General features: G+C 37.8%; 1 protein-coding gene across 1 annotated transcript in view; it reads right to left on the reverse strand.

Annotated features, from left to right (window-relative positions):
- Positions 1–1,839: 1,839 nt before the first annotated feature.
- LOC140715048 (scavenger receptor cysteine-rich domain-containing protein DMBT1-like) overlaps positions 1,840–19,603 on the reverse strand; it is a 79,046-nt gene continuing 61,282 nt past the window's right edge. The window contains exons 39-51 of the mRNA XM_073026776.1: positions 19,494–19,520; positions 17,680–17,706; positions 17,438–17,560; positions 16,056–16,079; positions 14,800–14,811; positions 13,941–14,085; positions 11,235–11,443; positions 8,379–8,526; positions 6,515–6,723; positions 5,697–5,872; positions 3,484–3,884; positions 2,419–2,690; positions 1,840–2,334 (exon numbers count right to left, since the gene is read on the reverse strand). Of these exons, the coding sequence (XP_072882877.1) occupies positions 2,438–2,690; positions 3,484–3,884; positions 5,697–5,872; positions 6,515–6,723; positions 8,379–8,526; positions 11,235–11,443; positions 13,941–14,085; positions 14,800–14,811; positions 16,056–16,079; positions 17,438–17,560; positions 17,680–17,706; positions 19,494–19,520 (1,754 nt within the window). The 3' untranslated portion in view covers positions 1,840–2,334; positions 2,419–2,437. The remainder of the gene's footprint in view (positions 2,335–2,418; positions 2,691–3,483; positions 3,885–5,696; positions 5,873–6,514; positions 6,724–8,378; positions 8,527–11,234; positions 11,444–13,940; positions 14,086–14,799; positions 14,812–16,055; positions 16,080–17,437; positions 17,561–17,679; positions 17,707–19,493; positions 19,521–19,603) is intronic.

Genomic DNA, 19,603 nt, shown 5'->3' on the forward strand with positions numbered 1-19,603 from the left:
TGAGGACGGCTGTGCAGGCCAAGTCATTGGATATATTTAAAGCAGAGTTTGATAGGCTGTTGATTACTAAGAGTGTCAAAGGTTATGGAGTAACGGCAGGGGAATGGGATTGAAAGGGAGTAATAAATCAGCCATGATTGAACGATTGAGCAGACCCGATGAGTCAAAAGACCTAAATCTTCTCCAATGTCTTATGGTCTTGTGCTCTAAAATGAACTGAGAAAATAGATTCAAAGTTGGCCGCCATTTAAGGAGATATTTCAAATCTGTATTCCACTGAGGAGGCATGTACCATTTGTGACATCCTAAAAAAGTTAAGGATGATACCAAATTAAAAGAAAAGCTAAATAAAATTGCCGAGAATAATGATGGGTCAGAGGATTGGAAACTTCTCTGAAGCCAACAGACAATGACCAAAGCATTTACAAAGAAGAAGGACAATAATAAGAATTAATATTATCAGACAATAAAAGATTTCGTGGGTAAGCAAAAATTGAGAATGTACTTCAAGTAAATATTGACCCTTGAAGGATGGACTGAAGAATTAATAATGGGAAATAAAGATAACCACTGAAAATCTAAGCAATTAATGCAGACACGAGGAAATCTGAAGATGCTGGAATTTCAAGCAACACACACAAAATGGTGGTGGAACACAGCAGGCCAGTCAGCATCTATAGGGAGAAGCACTGTCGACGTTTCAGGCTGAGACCAATTAATGCAGATTAGTCTTTCTAGTAGAAGACACTGAAGGTAGGAAAGCCACAAAGGTAATTCCCCATTCAGGGAAAGAGAGAGGTGGAATGCAGGAAATCAGAGGCTTTTGGGGAAATGGCGGACTTTATTATTTATGCGGAGCTAATAGCATATTTAGAACATCATAATTCAATCAAGTAGAGCCAATTAGATAAAGAACAGGAAATTATGTTTCAGCAACTTGTAACTCGGGTACCATTAGGACACAGAAAAGGAAGTATGAGTTGGAAGGGAGTTGGAAGAGACTGAATAAGACAAACCGTGGTAAGGCAAGCTGAGAGAGGAATGTGAAGACTTGTTAATTGCCGGTCACCTGAAACATTAACAAGTCTGACCTGATGGGTGTTTCCAACATTTTGTGTTTTTAATTTTATATTAATAAAATTAAGTCTCAACACATGCAATTGGGAAGAAAGCACATCAGTGCCTTTGCTTCCTTAGGAGTCTGTGGAGATTCAGCATGACATCTAAAACTTTAACAAATTTCTATATATGTGTAGTGGAGAATGTATTGACTGGCTGCAGAATGACCAGGTACGGAAATACCAATGCCCTTGTATGGAAAATCAAACAAAAGGTGGTGGATTCAGACCAGTACATCACAGTAAAGCTCTTCCAACCATTGAGCACATCTATATGAAACATCAGAGATCCCCACCACCCAGATCACACTTTCATCATGCTGCTGCCATCAGGTCAAAGGTACAAGAGCCTCAGGACTCACACCAGCAGGAGCAAGAACAGTTACTACCCCACAACCACCAGGCTCTTGAATAAATGTGGATAACTACACTCATTTGCCCATCCATTGAGATGTTCTCACAACCAATGATCTTACTTTAAGGACTCTTTATAATGTTATCTCATTATTTATTGCTAACTATTTATATTTGCATTTGCAGTTTGTTGTCCTCTGCACTCTGACTGATCTTTCATTGATCCTGTAATAGTTACTATTCTATACATATGCTGAGCATGCCCGCAGGAAAATTAATCTCAGAGTTGTATATGGTGACATTATATATATACTTTTCATAATACATTTACTTTGAACTTAGAACTTTAAAGTAAAAACCGACCAGGTTGTGTCATGCTTTAAAAGTGCTTTATTGTTCCACTTTTTAATTACAGCTAATATATTTCTTTGCAACAAATTAATGGAAATAGAGCAAATGGACAAGTAAATTTAGTTAAAATTTGTGTTCCAGTTGGGAGTTATAATAAACGACATACATTCATAAATAATCTCAAGAACCAAGTTAATTGCTTAGGATAAACTTAGAGATAACTTTGATCATCTTTTGACATTCGTGCAAGTATGGTTGCTGTATAATTAGTTCGGAGTGTTCTGGATCTAATCAGGTCGACAATCAATTAAAAGCAGCACTTCACAGTAGAATTCCACATAAAATGTAAAAGATGTTCATGAAAACGTTTTTTTTTTGCAGATTCCTGAATTATTCTACCACAATGGCATCCAGTGGTGAAACAACTCCAAACAGAGCCAGCAGAGGCAGGATAAATGGTAAATTGGATTGGATATTTGTCTATTCAGCCTTGTCCGCATCTTTTCCAGATCTGAAAGACATTACAATTTAGTACTTCCAAGGCCGTATCTATGCAAAAGGAAAAGCTGCTCAGAAAATACCATGTTTGTCTCACCTGAATTTTCATAATATCATTAATTTCCTTTGAGTTCAATTGGTCCCAACATTACATCAATATTTCCCTTTGAAGAAGCTGTGGCCCTCTTTTGCCGAGACATGCACCCACGGTAGCAACGAGAGGAGTAATCATAAGCTTCACATATTACAAGTTTACAGTGCAGGTAGACCGAGGAATATGTGTTCAGGAATTTAAAGGCACTGAACTGGAATCGTGCAATGTTGTTGCCTGGTGAGGGCAATGTGTCATACGTCTCATCCCTCACACACCTATAAAACAAATATTTCAGGATTAGTTCCTTTAATGAACTCAGGCCAAAGCAGAGTTCAAGATTCAGGATTTAAGATTGTCATTCTTCGGTACATAAGTGTAAAGGAGAACAAGATAATAGTTACTCCAGATCTGATGCAGCATAACAACATAATAAGCATAAAGAACACTTTACAAAAGGAGGCACAGTACAGTGTCATGATATACCTTTACAAAATTGTCCACTTCTCCCCTAAACGATTCTTTCTTCTCCAGCCCTTGATCTTTCCCATCCACTTGGCTTCACTTATTATCTTCCAGCTAGCCAATGTCCCACCCCCACCCCCCAAATTTTATTCAGGCATCTTCCCTCCTTCCTTCTCAGTCTTGAAGAAGGGTCTTGGCTTGAAACGCTGACTGTCTATTTATTTCCAGAGATGCTGCCTGACCTGCTGAGCTTTCTAGAATTGTGTGTGTGTTGCTTTGGATTTCCAGCATCTGAAGACCTTTTCATGTCTATAGAATACTAACTTGGTTTGAGCTGTAGGAACATGACTCAATTCTGAAAAGATGTAAGGATTAGGAAAGGATGAAAAAGAAGAGATTTATTTAATTGATTCCAGGAATGAAGGACGTGTGTTCTGAGGATATTCAGGAGATAGCAAGGTTGTTCACCTTGAACAGAGTGGAGGAGGCTGCAAAGACATCTGCCGACTAACTAACAACATATGTGCATAGTGGTCACCTTGTTATAATTTGTCACCTTGGATATTTAGGTAGGAAGATTAATTTTTAAAGTTTAGCCAAGCTTACCCATTCTTGATGAGATAATAGGTTACTGATGTCCAGTTGAAATTATAGGGCGATGCAATGCAGGTATCCACAAAAACTTTAAGACGGGCATCAGAGCTGCTCAAGTTAACCTGTACAAAAAGATTCTGCAGGAGATCCACGTAGTAAGGTGAATCTGACACTGGTGTGGCAAAGAGTGATGATTCATAGAAATTCATGTTGGCCCTAAAGTTGCCATATTCTGTTATATTATGAAGTATTTCAGGTGCTGAGTTTTCATTTACCAAATACATGACCTTAACCATCGTATCCTGTTGCATTTCACAGCCGATATTAATCTGCAGGTATTGCGTACGGACTATAGTGGAGTTAGAAGCTGAAGATCGGATGGTATTGGAATAAATGATGTTGTCATTGTTTACCTAAGAGAGCAAAATGAAGAGTAGAATTCAAATATTTTGTATGATGAAGTATTTTTATATAATATCAACAAACTAGTTTTCTTCATTTAAGAAATAATATAATTACGGCAAAATGCAATTTATCAAGGAGGAAAAACAGCTGTTCCATGTGACTAAACACATAATTTCAAAACTGAGATACTTTAAGGAGGACAACGATGTGTAGAATCTTGTATTTTTGATTTATATGTAGCAATAAAAAATAGAAGGGCACCAATATAGTAGCAAACGAAAGAAAAAAACTAAACAATTTGTGAAAGTGACTACTGACAATGCTTTTTCAATTATCCTGTCCAAGTGTGGAAGTGCAGTTCAAGAAAAGTATTCCTAAATATTTGACAGTCCAGAATTGAGTAAGCCTAGGTCTTAACCGGACTTAAAATATTCATGTAAACTGCTAGAATGAAAAATAATCTCCTTTTCTTGCCTCAGCAAAAAGGTAGAAGCAAGAAACAAGACACCAACACATTAAAATGAGAACGGAATAGTAGAATTGTCAAAGAAATTTTTTTTTGGCTCTAATGGCTATTTTATAATGTATGTGTTTGAAGTGAAAATATGAAAGGATACATATCCATTTTACTGAGCAAAGAAAAACAAGTTATTGAGAGTGTGAATATAATAAAAATTGATCTTTCTGAGGAAGTAGATGAATGTGGAGTTGAATAAAAAGAATAAGAGTAATTGCTGGAAGAACTCATTAGACCAGGCAGCATCTATGGAAAAGAGTCAACGTTTTGAGCCGAGACCCTTCATCAGTCCTGAAGAAGGATTTCAGCACAGAATGCTGACTGTCTACTCTTTTCCATCAATGATGCCTGGCCTGATGAGTTCCTCCAGCATTTTGTGTGTGTTGCTTTGGATTTTCAGTATTTGCAGATCTTCATGAGTTTGAGACCACTAACACAATGGGATGAATGGAAAACAAGTCAAAGAATAACTCATTTTTGCCAAGAGATAGATAGATTTCAATAAAAGTGGTCAAGATCAGAGTTAGGAGAACATTATCTGAGAAGGTTTGGCACAGTCACATCTGCAGACATTCAAATAATTTAATTCAAAAATTCACCTTAGTCTGAGAGCAGAAAGGTCATGCCAAGATCAAAAGTAACAATTAATTTCAATGTTACCAATTGAATATACACTCAGCGGCCACTTTCTTAGGGTTAGGGGAGGAACCCGGTGTGGTCTTCTGCTGCTGTAGCCCATCCGCCACAAGGTTTGATGTGTTTGCATTCAGAGATGCTTTCCTGCACACCACTGTAGTAATGCGTGGTTATTTGAGTTACTGTCGCCTTCCTGTCAGCGTGAATCAGTCTGGCCATTCTCCCCTGACCTCTCTGATTAACAAGGCGCTTTTGCCCACAGAGCTGTACCATTCTCTGCAAACTCTAAAGACTGTTTTGTGTGAACACCCCAGCAGATCAACAGTTTCTGAGATACTCATTCCACAATCACTTAGATCACATTTCTTCCCCATTCTGATGTCTGGTTTGAACAACAACTGAACCTCCTGACCATGTCTGCATGCTTTTTTATGCAAATGAGTTCTTGCCACACGATTGACTTCTTAGACATTTGCATTAATGAGCAGGTGTACCTATTAAAATGGCCACCTTGTATATTGCTTCAGAATTTAATCAAAGGCAAAAGTGTAGCATTGAATGAATACAAGAGATGACCTTAAATACTTTTACAAGTACTTTGTCATGAGGAATGGAAAGTTTGTTGTATTTGTTTTGGAACCAATCTTGCCACAATTTTTTTCTTTACCTCCCGTATTGTACCACATTGATCAAGTTGTATCTTGAATTCCACTTTATCATCTGCTATTATTGGCGTGCAGCTTTGGTCATTCAAGTGGAGACTGGACTCATCAAAACCCAGTTTGCTGAGATACGATCTATCAATTTTTGCATCCATATAATTTGTTGTACAGTTTAAAATTGCTAGAAAAATTAAAAAAGGTGAAGTTTAATCTCATGAATCCTACAAATTAGTTATACAAGTCATTTATTTATTTATTGACATACAGCGCAGAATAGGCCCTTCTGGCCCTTCGATCCACGCCATCCAGCAAACCCTCGATTTAATCCTAGCCTAATCCCGGGATAATTTACAATGACCAATTATCTGACCAATCGGTATGTCTTTGGACTGTAGGAGGAAACCAGGACACCTGGAGGAAACCCATGCAGTCATGGGAAGAACGTACAAACTCCTTACAGGCAGCAGAGGGAATTAAACCCAGGTCATTGTTACTGTAAAGCGTTGTGCTAACTATTACGCTACTGTGCCACCCGTTTTCCCATGTCTTTCAACTCTTTCTGCCTCATCTGCACAGAGTACTTAACTACCTGAGGTGGACCATAGCTCTCAATTATGAATAGCAAATGGATTTCCAATGTATAAATGGATTTCAAATGTATAAAAATAGTACGTAATGCAGTAAATTTCCAACTGACTATTTTTAAACTTTATAGCTTTGTTTGTTGTAAGTGCTTGTTAAGATTATTTAAATGTCTAATATCCTTCAATTCCTAATTTCTCCAGTAATGCAATTTTGAGACAAGTATTTTAATAAAGCTAACCGTAATTGCTGGGCAGAGTGTGGTAGTTTGCATTGAAGCCACGGCTGGTTACACTGCCATCTGTCCGGAAATAAACTGTCATACTGTTGGATGATGATGTGAAAGCCCCATTTAGCTCACGACAAAACTTGGCAAGCAAAGGAGAATTTCTTGTAGGTCCATCATACACTGCAATAAAATCATATGGGCAATTTGATGGAGCCTCGAGCCTGTCAAGAAAATAACCAGAGTTAATAAATGAGGCAAAATAGTTATAAAAGAGCATAAGAAAAAAAACTGGCTAGAGTTTGATACCCAGTCCATTCCTTCAGTATATTTGTATTAACAAAAATTTTAACATTTTTGCTTGCAAAATCACTTTTCTAATGCTTCAAGGTGAATCAGCATTTGCCAGAATATTATCCAGCTTCTCCTCTGATTACTTACCACAGCCTTCTTCCTTCCCAAATATTAATATTCTGCTCCTTACCTTTCTACTCTCAAATCAGATTAAATAGCTTCTTTATAGACTGAATATGCCTCCTGATATTAACTCCAACTTTGTGATATAACCAAGCATAGAATAACTAAGGCTACATATGTGGATGGTAAGGTTCATGCCAGCTGTGTATACAGCAGTCCAGTTAGTTCCAATCCTCCCCACTTCCCCTTATGCCTGCAATTCTCTTTCTCGCCTGGCTGTCCAATTCCCTTATGAAAGCCCGCGTTGACTCACTTTCCACCAGTGAGCTCAGAATCTAAAACACACGTTTGTTAAAAAATATATCTTTACTTCACATACTCACTGCAACTATTACCCATCAATCTCTATTTCTGTATCATTCCCTTATGAGATCAATTTTGTTTGATTTGAAGGGGGGGGCTTCGGGGCTTCGATGTTTCTATCACTCATTTTATGGGGTTCTTGTTTTGTGATATCTGTGAATTTCAGGATGTTTACTGTATACATTTGCTAATATTAAATATTGAGCCTTTAATATATCCAAACCAACTGTAATCTTTATTCTAGATTTATTTCATCCCATGAATTCTCTAGTCACCATTATCCTCTCAACCTCATCTCACCACCTCATTGGTCCAAACCCCCCCCCCCCCCCCTAGAGAATACTCCAGTAACTTAGCATTCATGCTACCATACCACTTCTGACTGGGCTATCCTTAAATCCAGTAGTTTTCTAGGTAAAGAACATCCATATTCAATGAACAGTTACCACATTCAAATCAGTTTGCTTTAGAAAGGGAGGGTGACATGAAAATCAAAACTACAGGACAGTGTAATTAACACTAGTCATATGGTAAAGGCTAAAACCTCTAGCTAAAGATATTTTGGCAGCGCAATTAGACACATTCAAAGAAATCAAACACAGTCAATATGCTTTGTAAAAGTGGAGAGTCATAAGCTCCAGCACAGCTTCTTTTGCACACAAATTCAAATGATTCATCCCATGTTCAGCAATAGTTACTACCCCTCAACCATCAGGCTCTTGAACCAAATGAGATAACATCACTCAACTTCACTTATCCATCACTGAAGTGTTCCCACAACCAAGGGACTAATGTTTAAGGACTCTTCATCTCATGTTCTCAATATTTATTGCTTATTTATTTATTATTATTATTATTATTTATTTCTTTTTGTATTTGCGCAGTTCGTTGTCTTCTGCACTCTGGTTGAATACCCAAACTGATATGGTTCTTCGTTGATTCTGTTAATGGTTATTATTCTATAGAGCGATTGATTATGCCCGCAAGAAAATGAATCTCAGGGTCGTATATGGTGACATATATGTAGATTGATAATAAATTGACTTTGAACTTCATAAAATAAAAATTATAAAAAGAAGGTGACAGCAACTTCACTTACTCTAAGTCAGTGATCCGTAAATATATTACTTCTGAGCTGTTTGTTCTTATGTACCAAGTGCATTCTACACTATTTGGATACAAGTTTGGATAATTAGGACTCATAATGGATCCAAAGGGTTCATCAAGGAAACCTCCACACGAGTAACCTGTGACCAATAAGGAAATAGATATGTATAGGTAAGAAAATACAGCAAAAATATTTGTTCTTTGTCTTTCCCCTAAAACTTTCATTACATTCATCGTTCAATTCAATTACTCTTCATTGCAATAATTTTCTAAAGCAGCCAGTCAGTATGTCCTACTGGTGATTAGCTGAACCTTGACAATGACAATAAAGAGTCTCGATGAATCGTTAGATTGCATCCCTTCTAATCTGGATGCTGTGGCCAATTATAACACCCTTTCCTCTGCCCTTCCAGAGTGAAGGTACTTCAAAAGGGTATAGACTCTGGAAATTTCCTACCTTAAAATCACACTTACTGACTGGATGGGATAAACTTGCCACATTGTAACTTATAAACACAAAAAACTTGTACATTGCAACCTTCCCTCAATTTTTTACAGCTGCATGAACCAACCATTGCTCCAAGCAGGATTTTTTTTTACACACAGCCTGAAAACTACATAGCACTTTAAATGATTTTTTTTTGTTACATGCATATCAAACAAACAAACCACAATTCACAACACAAAGTATGTACGTCAAGCAAACAAAACAACTGACAGGCACAATGGCAAAAATAAAATGTTTTGACTAGATGGCGCTGGCATTCAGCAGGCAGGTGGTTTATTAACAATGAACTATCAGTTTCCATTCAGTGTTTACTAACACAATTTGTAACTGTGTTGTAACGTGAAACAATGGCAATGCAAATACGCTGAAGCTCTAAAATGTTTCAAAGTTAAGGACATTGTACATTTATTATTTATAAAATTTATGGATTAGATTCATTACCACATAGTTACAGGGTATTTCACAATTATATTAACATAGATTTCAAAATTTAAAATGTGCACGATTTAAAAATTATATTAACATTATATTAAAGTCCCTCTAAGCTGTTTGGGAGCAAATGCTTTGAGCACAAGAGCATTTCAGTTACTGCATAGCCATGCAGCTTAGAGGGAACAGTGATTGTAAGATGTTTAGAATTTACAAAATAAGGCACATGTAGTGTTGGCTCTTTGTCTTATGGTAATTAACATCAAATGTCCTGTGTCCTTCTATTGTGTGCACCCCATATGTACAATGAACCACATTACAACTTCCTATAGTACACCATGACCACCCTCCTCTCCTGTCATATTCATTCTTCTCCAGCCCTTGACCTTTCCCACCCTCCTGGTCCCACCCATCACCTTCCAACTAGCTTCTTCCCCCCCCACCCCCACCCCCATCCCCTCGACCCTTTTCATTCCCGCATCTTCCCCCTTCCTTTTCAGTCCCGAAGAAGGGTCTTGGCCTGAAACATCAAATCTCTGACCTGATAGAGGTGTACAAGGAGATGGTGGTGGACTTTAGGAGATCTAGGCCTCATATGGAGCCAGTGATCATTAATGGAGAATGTGTGGAGCAGGTTAAGACCTACAAGTATCTGGGAGTACAGTTAGACGAGAAGCTAGACTGGACTGCCAACACAGATGCCTTGTGCAGGAAGGCACAGAGTCGACTGTACTTCCTTAGAAGGTTGGCGTCATTCAATGTCTGTAGTGAGATGCTGAAGATGTTCTATAGGTCAGTTGTGGAGAGCGCCCTCTTCTTTGTGGTGGCGTGTTGGGGAGGAAGCATTAAGAAGAGGGACGCCTCACGTCTTAATAAGCTGGTAAGGAAGGCGGGCTCTGTCGTGGGCAAAGTACTGGAGAGTTTAACATCGGTAGCTGAGCGAAGGGCGCTGAGTAGGCTACGGTCAATTATGGAAAACTCTGAACATCCTCTACATAGCACCATCCAGAGACAGAGAAGCAGTTTCAGCGACAGGTTACTATCGATGCAATGCTCCTCAGACAGGATGAAGAGGTCAATACTCCCCAATGCCATTAGGCTTTACAATTCTACCGCCAGGACTTAAGAACTTTTTAAAAGCTATTATTAATGCTTTTTGAGATAGTGATTTAGATGTATATCATATTTTTTTTACTGAGTTAAGTATTGTATGTAATTAGTTTTGCTACAACAAGTGTATGGGACATTGGAAAAAAAAAAGTTGAATTTCCCCATGGGGATGAATAAAGTATCTATCTATCTATCTATCAAGGTGATGAGAGGCATTGATCGTGTGGGTAGTTAGAGGGGTTTTCCCCAGGGCTGAAGTGGCTAGCACGAGAGGGCACAGTTTTAAGGTGCTTGGAAGCTGGTACAGTGGAGATGTCAGGGGTAAGTTTTTTTATGCAGAAAGTGGTGAGTACGTGGAATGGGCTGCCGCCGACGGTGGTTGAGGCGTATACGACAGGGTCTTTTAAGAGACTCCTAGACAGGTACAGGGAGCTTAGTAAAATAGAGGGCTATGGGTAACCCTAGGTAATTTCTAAGTTAAAGACATGTTCAGCACAGCTTTGCGGGCTGAAGGGCCTGTATTGTGCAGTAGGTTTTCTATATTTCTATGTCTCTTCATTTCCATAGAAGCTGCCTGATCTGTTGAGTTCCTCCAGCATCTTATGTGTCTTAAGATCTTAAAGCACACAAGGCATTTGCAAGATTCTTGTTTAATAATTTCTGCAGTTATCTCTTTTCTGAATTTTTGGATTTTTTGAATTCAAAAACATAAAATGTTTTAAAGCAATTTAGGTTATAACATGATCCATTTCCTAATCTTTCTAGTATGGAACTTTGAACAAGTAATTTCAGAAAGCTCACCATTATTGATGGGCAGAGAGCGGTAACTTGCAGCGAAACCACGTCGAGTTACACTAGAATCTGTTCGAAAATGGACTGTCATACTGTTGGATGTTGATGTAAATGTTTCACTTGAATCATGGCAGAGTTTTTCAAGTAAGTTATAAGATGTAGAAGGTCCGTCATATATTGCAATATAATCAAATCCACAAGTTGGTGAAACTTCCAAGCTATTAAGACAATGATCACAGGTTGAAAATGAATTTCACAATAATTGTTATTTATTTATTTATTAACTTTAAAAAAAAATCAGACAATGATGGATGCTTCTACTTTTAAAACAATTGCAAAAATTATTTGAGTAACTCAGCAAAAGATATAAAATGATAGAGCACTACAGCACAGAGACAGGCCCATCTAGTCCATGCCAATCTGCTATTTGCCTGGTCCCACTGACCTGCACCTGGACCATAGCTCTCCCAGTCTCCCATCTACGTACTACTCTTAAATGATGTAATCGAACCCACATCCACCACTTCCACCGTCAGCTCATTCCACACTTGCCTCAATGAAGAAGATCCTCCCTTAGGTTCCCCTTAAGTATTTCTCCTTCACCCTAAACTTACGTCCTGTAGATCTAGTCTAGGCTCGAAGGGCTGAATGGTCTACTTCTGCACCTATTGTCTATTGTCTATAGTCTCACCCAACCTCAGTGAGAAAAGTCTGCTTGCATTTACCCTACCTATACCCCTCACAATGTTGTATACCTCTAGTATATCTTCCTTCATTCTCCTGCCTTCCAGTGAATAAAATTAAACGTTTCCATATAACTCAGGTCTTCAAGACCCGGCAAAATCCGTGTGAGTTTTCGCTGTGCTTTTTCAATCTTATTGATATCTTTCCTCTAGGTAGGTGACTAGAACTGCACACAATATAGGTCCCACCAATACAACCTCAACATAACAACGCAACTCTTGTATTCAGTACCCTGAGTTATGAAGGCCAAGGCCATAAGAAAATACTGGACTACTCTTAGATATCTATACCTTCTGGGCCATGCATAATGATACCATTTATCTTCTGACAAAATCTAACAAACTTATTCATAAAATCAATCACCTGACTTCCCACGTTTATAAAGCATATACTCAACTAGAGACCTGATTTCAACTCACATTATACACACAGTTGTTGTAGTTGTTCCTATGCACATCTTGTGGCGCATTGGGTGGCAACCTTGTTGTTACTTTAGCATTTTGTCTGTTTTGTACACCGCTGAGTTGCTGGCTTGATGATCAATCCAGCACAGATGGAAAGCCTGTAAAGGGCCACCAGTTTCAAACTCAGGACCACTTGCCTCAAAGTCCAGTGCAGATGCCATTATGTCACCGGCTGGCTAATCCAACACAGTCCCCACACTCAATAGCTTTGCATTCATGGTAAATTCCTATTATTCAAATAAGTCTGCTTCTTCTCTACATGGAATAAAATTATTCCATGTGTGTCCTTCAATTTTCTACTCTTAATTGAAAATACATAGCTTCCTTACACACTAAAGATGCCTCGTAATATTTACTTCATCTTTTGAGATGCATCCTGGCATTTAAAGAAGTAAGAATTGTTATGGTCCAGGTTCATGTCAGTTCATTCAATTCCTTTGCACTTTTCCTCTCTTTATCTATTCCTGCAGTTTATTTTTCTTATTCTGAAGGCTGAGATTGACTCAGTTTCCAATACCTTTACAATCAGTGATATCTGAAACAAGGCACTCTGCATAAAAAACTTTGACCTCACAAACTTGGTATAACTATTGTTCCATTATTCTGAATCTACTGTATATTCCTGAATCATCCCTTTATGGGATTAGGCTTTCTCAATTTACAATGTCTAAGACCATCAAAATCTTTATTCCAGATTTATTTCGTTCCGTGAATTGCTCAGCTGACATTTGTAAAGTTTTAATGCTCATTTCCGACATACTAGTAACTAAGCTACCACAACATCGTTGATTTCACTCTTCAGTTCCTTCACTTTCAAGGAATACCCATAACCAAGAGTATTTCTTTTGCATTCCAGAATAGATTTTCACATTGTTTTTTCAGAAAGAAGAGGATGGAACCAAGCAGGAAAATACAGACTCAAGAAAATCTGCATACGCTGGAAATCCAAAGCAACACACACACGTGCACGCACATGCACACAAATTGCTGGAGGAACTCGGTTGGCCAGGCTGCATCTATAAAAAGGAGTAATTAGTCAACGTACAGTATTGGGCCAAGACGCTTCATCAGGACTGGAAAGGAAGGGGAGAAATCCGATAAGAAGGTGGGGGCAGGGGAGGAAGAATTACAAGGTGGCAAGTGATAGGTGAAACTGAGGAGGGGTGTTGAAGTAAAGATCTGGGGAGTTGATTGTTTAACAAGATAAAGGGCTGTAGAAAGGGGGGAATACAGATCAGTTATTAATATCTATCATAGGGAAAATGTGAAAAGCTCTTATAAAAGTGTTTGGGCAATGCCCGTGAAAAAATTCAAGAAAATCAAGCAAAGTTAACATGGTTTTATGAAAAGCAATAAACATATGATTCGACACAGCTTCAAAAGATTGATGGCATGAATCCATTGAGGTAATCTGAAGCAGTCAGGACACGATAGTTATTTGACAACATGAACCTTGAAAGTACATACTTATATAATTAAAAATGAGGGTGAAATCATTTTCACTTACTCAATGTCAGTAAACCACAGATCTATTATATAGCTATGGCTCGCTCTTATGTACCAGATGCAGTTTTCATAATTTGAATAGCTGTATGGGTAGCCAGGACTGAGAAAAGATCCATTATGATCATTGAGATAACCTCCACATACACCTATGAACAACAAGGAAATGCATACGTTTAGATGAGACAATATCTAGTAAAAATAAACAACTTATTTGTCTCTTTGTCAGTACTTGCCACCAATTTTCTTTTCTTCTGTGTTCAGGCAAACTGCCATTCATTGAATAAGCTTCTGCAACTGCCCGTCCACCCTTGCTACATGTTGATCTAATCCTGAACGTTTATGTCCTTCCAATGAGTGTTCCTGGTCTCAAGTAATCCTTATTTTACCTCTCTTTCTAATCTGGACATTGTGGTCAATTCTAGAGCACGTACATTTGCCCTGCTGGAGTTGGGTTGATTGAAAAGAAAGTCACATATGATTTTCATTTTTTTAAATGTCAGCAACTGGTAGGACAAGACAAACTTGCCACATTGTAAGGCATTTACAAGTGATAAAATAATAGACATATATTGGTGGTTCCCTGTTATATGACAATTGACATCACTGAAAATAAACCCAGTATGCTCTAGTTTATTCTTCCTGGTGTACACTATGCTTGTACTAGTAAATCTAATTAGAAGTGCTTTGAAGTTATTGTCAAACTTATATGTTTTTAAGCAATTTAAATCTGTAATGTGTTTCCATTTCAAATGATCAAAAATGCAAATTTGTGAGGAAGAATTTCACAAAGCTCACCATCACCAATGAGCAGAGAATGATAGTTTGAAGAGAAACCACATGGAGCATTTGAAATTAGTTACCTGTTACTGGCTCTGTAAAGAAAAAAAAAGATTAAAATCAGAAAAGAATAATTTACCATATATAATAGTAAAGTATTTTTGACAGGGTATCTATTAAAGAGTGCAAACCATTAAAGCTTTAACATTTTAATGTTCGTTTGCAGATCAATGTCAAAATTTATTGACACAGAATTCTGAAGTTCTAATTACATTAACACGTCCTGTTTCTACATTCCTTCAATTCCTCGTCCACACATCCAATCTAATATTGAAAGATGATCCAACTTTTGTCTCAGTCGCTCAATTTTCAAGTGAATTATTCCTCCCCAATAATGGTTTCTAAATCTCACTCTTTCTTTAATTATTTCGCTTGTTCTCCACGCTGGGTTGTCAATTGCTGGAAACTCTTTGCTTCCATCTACCCTGCATCACTGTTTCACAAGCTTAACCAAGTCCATGAGCACACTCTGCATTTTCAATTATGTAAATCACAAATAATCTAATTATTTAATGATAACTTCACTGCCCATTATCAATGACACAATATTATTTCCTCCAGTTACCCTGACTAAGGAGTGCTGGAGCTCTTCACCTGGCTCACAAAAGTACCCAAACGAAATGTGGCAGTAATATTGTGGGGTACAGTAGCTGTCGTTCCTGTACCCCAGAAACAGCAGTGGTCAGAAACATGAACTGAAGTGAATTTCTACAGCACCTTTCACCTTTGCCATCCCATAACCTCACATAAAAGAACATATGGAAAAGGAGTAAGACTCAGCAACAATGCTCCTTGATCGAGTCCTGCCATTCAAAAAGATCAAAGCCGATCTGGTCTCAGACACAACTCCGCTTTCCTGCATGTTTCCCATAATGTTGCTGATTGAACCAGAAAAATCTAGTTACACTCTGATAAAGTGCATCAAACATCACATTCAAGGGCATGTTGCTTCCATGAATGAATAAAACTGATTTTGTACAGCACTAGAACCATTAACTGCAAAATGACTCTTTGGAAACAGTCACTGAGACTAATAACTCCTTTTTCTGTTGTGTATCAGACTCAGATTCAGATTCAGGTTGATTTTATTTATCATACGTGCATCGAAACAGAGTGAAATGTGCCTTTTGTGTGAACAACCGACACAACCTAAGGACTTGCTGGGGGTATTCTGCAAGAGTCACCACATATTCCAACACCAACACAGCATGCCCAAAGTGCAAGGGTTAACTGAAACGACCCATGAAAACATTGGAATAGAAAAATAAACTGAACTGACCTGTTGTGCTAATTCCACAGTGCCCTAAAGAAAAACACATACAATTTGTTAAACATATTTGATCAATCTTCTTCCAGTCTTACTCATAGAAATAATAATGATAGAAATTAAATGATCAGTGAAAGCTATGATTCACATGAATGAACATATTTATTTTTCTTTATGTATTGTAATAAGAGCACTGTTAACAAACCCAGAATTTATAGTCAATCCATTTTTGCATTTCATAGTGTGGTGATCAGCCTCCTTCTTCAGCCACTGAGCTACAGTAATAATTCATTGAAAGGTTTGTTTCTGTAAGTTGTACAGGTATATAAATATGTTCTACTAATAATGTTGTTCTGTCAATTTACTTCCTGCCTGGCACTGTTGGTTCTTACCCTTTCTAGATGGAATTATCCTCACATTGAACACAATGCCAAAGAATGGTCTAGCTCCTTGAAAGTGGCTGCACAGGTTGATAGGTTGAAAGAATGTTTGCTTTTATTAGTCAAGGCATTGAGTTCAAAAGTCAAGAGGTTATGTTGCAAATTTATAGAACTCTGGTTGGGCCACATCTGGAACATTGTGTACTATTCTGGTCACCCCACTATAGGAAGGATGTGGAAGCTTTGAAGAGGGTGCAGAAGAGGCTTACCAGGATGCTGCCTGGTTTAGAGGGCATGTGCTATCACGAGAGGCTGGATAAACTTGGGCCGTCTTCTTGAGAGCACTGAAAGCTGCAGGGAGATCTGACAGAGGTTTATAAGGTTATGAGGGGCATAGACAGAGTAGACAGAGAGTGTCTGTTTCCCAGGGTTGAAATGTCTAGTACCAGAGAGCATGCATTGAAGGCGAGATGGGGTAGGTTAAAGTGGATGAGAGAGTTCAGTTTTTTCACTCAGAGAGTCACGGATGTCTTGAATTCTCTGCCTTGTGTGGTGATAGAGTCAAATACATCAGAGGCTTTTAAAAGATGTTTGAATGGTAACATGGATGTAAAGAAGATAGAGGGATATCAACATTGTGTAGGTAAGAGGGATTAGAGTTTGGATATTATTAATTCGCTTTTTAGCTGGTTAGCACACCATTGTGCGCTGAATGGTGTGTTCCTATACTGTACTGTTCTATGTTCTATGATGCATGAGAACAACATCAAAATCCTGCGGAATATGTCAAAATGCCGGGTGTTCATAATTGAATTATACCAATGGCACTGGGAATAAAGAATGTTACTGATTCCATTCAATAGGGCCAGAAAATTCCTTAGCATCTAGATCCACCTGTATTAAGTTGCCAGAGTAATTGACCATGAGTGATATTTTGGTAATTTTGTAAGCCTCGTTATGATTATAATTTCATACACATTTAAGGATTAGTTCCCTTTTTAAGTACTTGCTTACCATAATCGATGTAAGCACAATGGTCACAGAAATCAGGACAACAGCTGCCATAATAGTGGCAGTTGGAATCACAGGAACATCCGAATGAAGATCCCCCACAGTTATATCTGCAAGAACCATACCCTGTTGTAAAGTAAATGATAGGTTAAAGATTGAAGGCAGTTCAAAATTTATAATTTTGATGTGAAGGTGTTTTATATTTTTAAAGGCGGGTTAATATATTCTCAGAGATTGTTTATTACCTGTTGTCTCCCATGTCGTCGGTGTTTCTGTCAAAATAATATAAATAAAGACAGAATCATTTATTTCTGTTGAAGCCTCAAACATTAATCAAACTTTCTGAATAGAAAGGAAGTACAGTAGAAATGGCCGGGTGAGGAAATGTCCATTCATTGGGAATGTGTATATTGAAGATGGAAGTCTGCCAGTCTGATCTCTGCACCCCTAGGAAGTGTCAGAGGGAGATGCCACAGTCTACATCTGTCAGTTGGTCAGTTCATCTCCTCAGCTGTGAATGCTGTATCTAATAATTGATGTGCTCGTAATACTTGATTGCAATCATAATTTATAATAATTATTGATGTGCTTGTGGTAGTCAGCAGCTCTCACTGTCAGGTCAGTGCAAGAACAGTGTTATTATTTCACATGTAAAATGGACTTGATTTGTCGTTCCACAAAATTAATAACTACCTCTCTTTTTCCAGTGCTAGTTGTTGAGCTGAGAAGATTTTTAATTCTATTGTCTATTTGTTATGTCCCGAAAAGAGAAGGACAACAGGCAATTCACGGGGACTGAATCTCCACCGGTGCAATTTGTAAATCATGTTTCTAAAGATCGTGATGTGGGAACTTTGGGAAAGTGGACCAACACCATCTTTTCAATAGTTTGCTTGCACTCTTCCATTACGCCTCTGACAATGTCATTGTGCACTAGTAATTCACTACTAATTACAGGTGGCTCCTTGAATTTGATCAGCTAAACGGTGATATTGTAAAATATAACATTTCATCTCAATTTCCATGAGGAAAGGGACTGCATTTTCTACAGTCATGACTGACTCTGTGATTGTGAACTCACTTTTGCGAACTTTAGTTCTGAATGTCATTTGTTTGTTTGTATTGCACAATTTGTTGATCTCTGCACATTGGGTGTTTGACAGTTTTCTTTGTTAATGGGTTCTATTTGGTTTCTTTGTTTTGTGGCTGCCTGTAAGGAGATGAATCTCAAGGTTGTCTATAGTATACATACTTTGATAACAAATGTACTTTGAACTTTGAACTTTACTAGTGATCCATGTCATTCCATAATTGGAATCTGGCCATAACATCAGAATCTGCCAGAAGTAAAGCCCTTGTCACGTTCTTGCTTTGAAACCCGCAGGAGGAGCATCTTTTTTGAAAGTGGCAACAAATTACTTGAAATGATTCTCAAGGAGAAGAGTCATTTAGGGTCAATTGGAGAACAATGCGGAATCTCCATTGAGCTGGAGGATCGAGATGAGGACATAACGAATACTTTGCCTTTGTACACATGAGAGAGAAAGACACTCACTGGAGAACTTATTGATGAGTACAGTGATATTTGAAAATACATAGTTATTTTTAAGGAGGAGGTCTTAGATGTGTTCGCCGACTTAAAAGTACATAAATCCCCTTGGCTAGATGAGATGTTCCCAGACTGCAATCGGATCAAGAAAGAAAACTGCTGGATCTCCAATAGAAAATTTCACAACTTTTCAAATAGGAAGCAGAAGTAAAGAGGACAATAAATGTGGTACCTTTATTCAATATAGAGAGCATAAAAAAAGCCAGGTATTTACAGGACAGTAAGTCTAATTTCAATCTGACATCAAGTATTGGATAAAGTTCTAATCCTCAGATGCATTAAAAAATTTACTATGGAATTGTTCTAAGATTTTACACAGTGTAGAAAATATTTAGGAAATAAAAATGAATGCTTGAAGATAGCTAATAAGAATATCAATTGATTTTTTAAAAATCCCCACATGAATAGACTAATAATTTTATAAGAAAGTTGATTTAAAGTATCACTGACCTTCTGTAGTTGGAAAACCACAGTATCCTAGAGGTAAAGACAAAGATTGAGTTATTTGCTTTATTCATTGCTTTTTCTGAATTAATAGAATATGTGACGGAATTGAAACA

The sequence above is a fragment of the Hemitrygon akajei genome, chromosome 23 (assembly GCF_048418815.1).
Source record: "Hemitrygon akajei chromosome 23, sHemAka1.3, whole genome shotgun sequence".
NCBI classification, from domain to species: Eukaryota; Metazoa; Chordata; class Chondrichthyes; order Myliobatiformes; family Dasyatidae; genus Hemitrygon; species Hemitrygon akajei.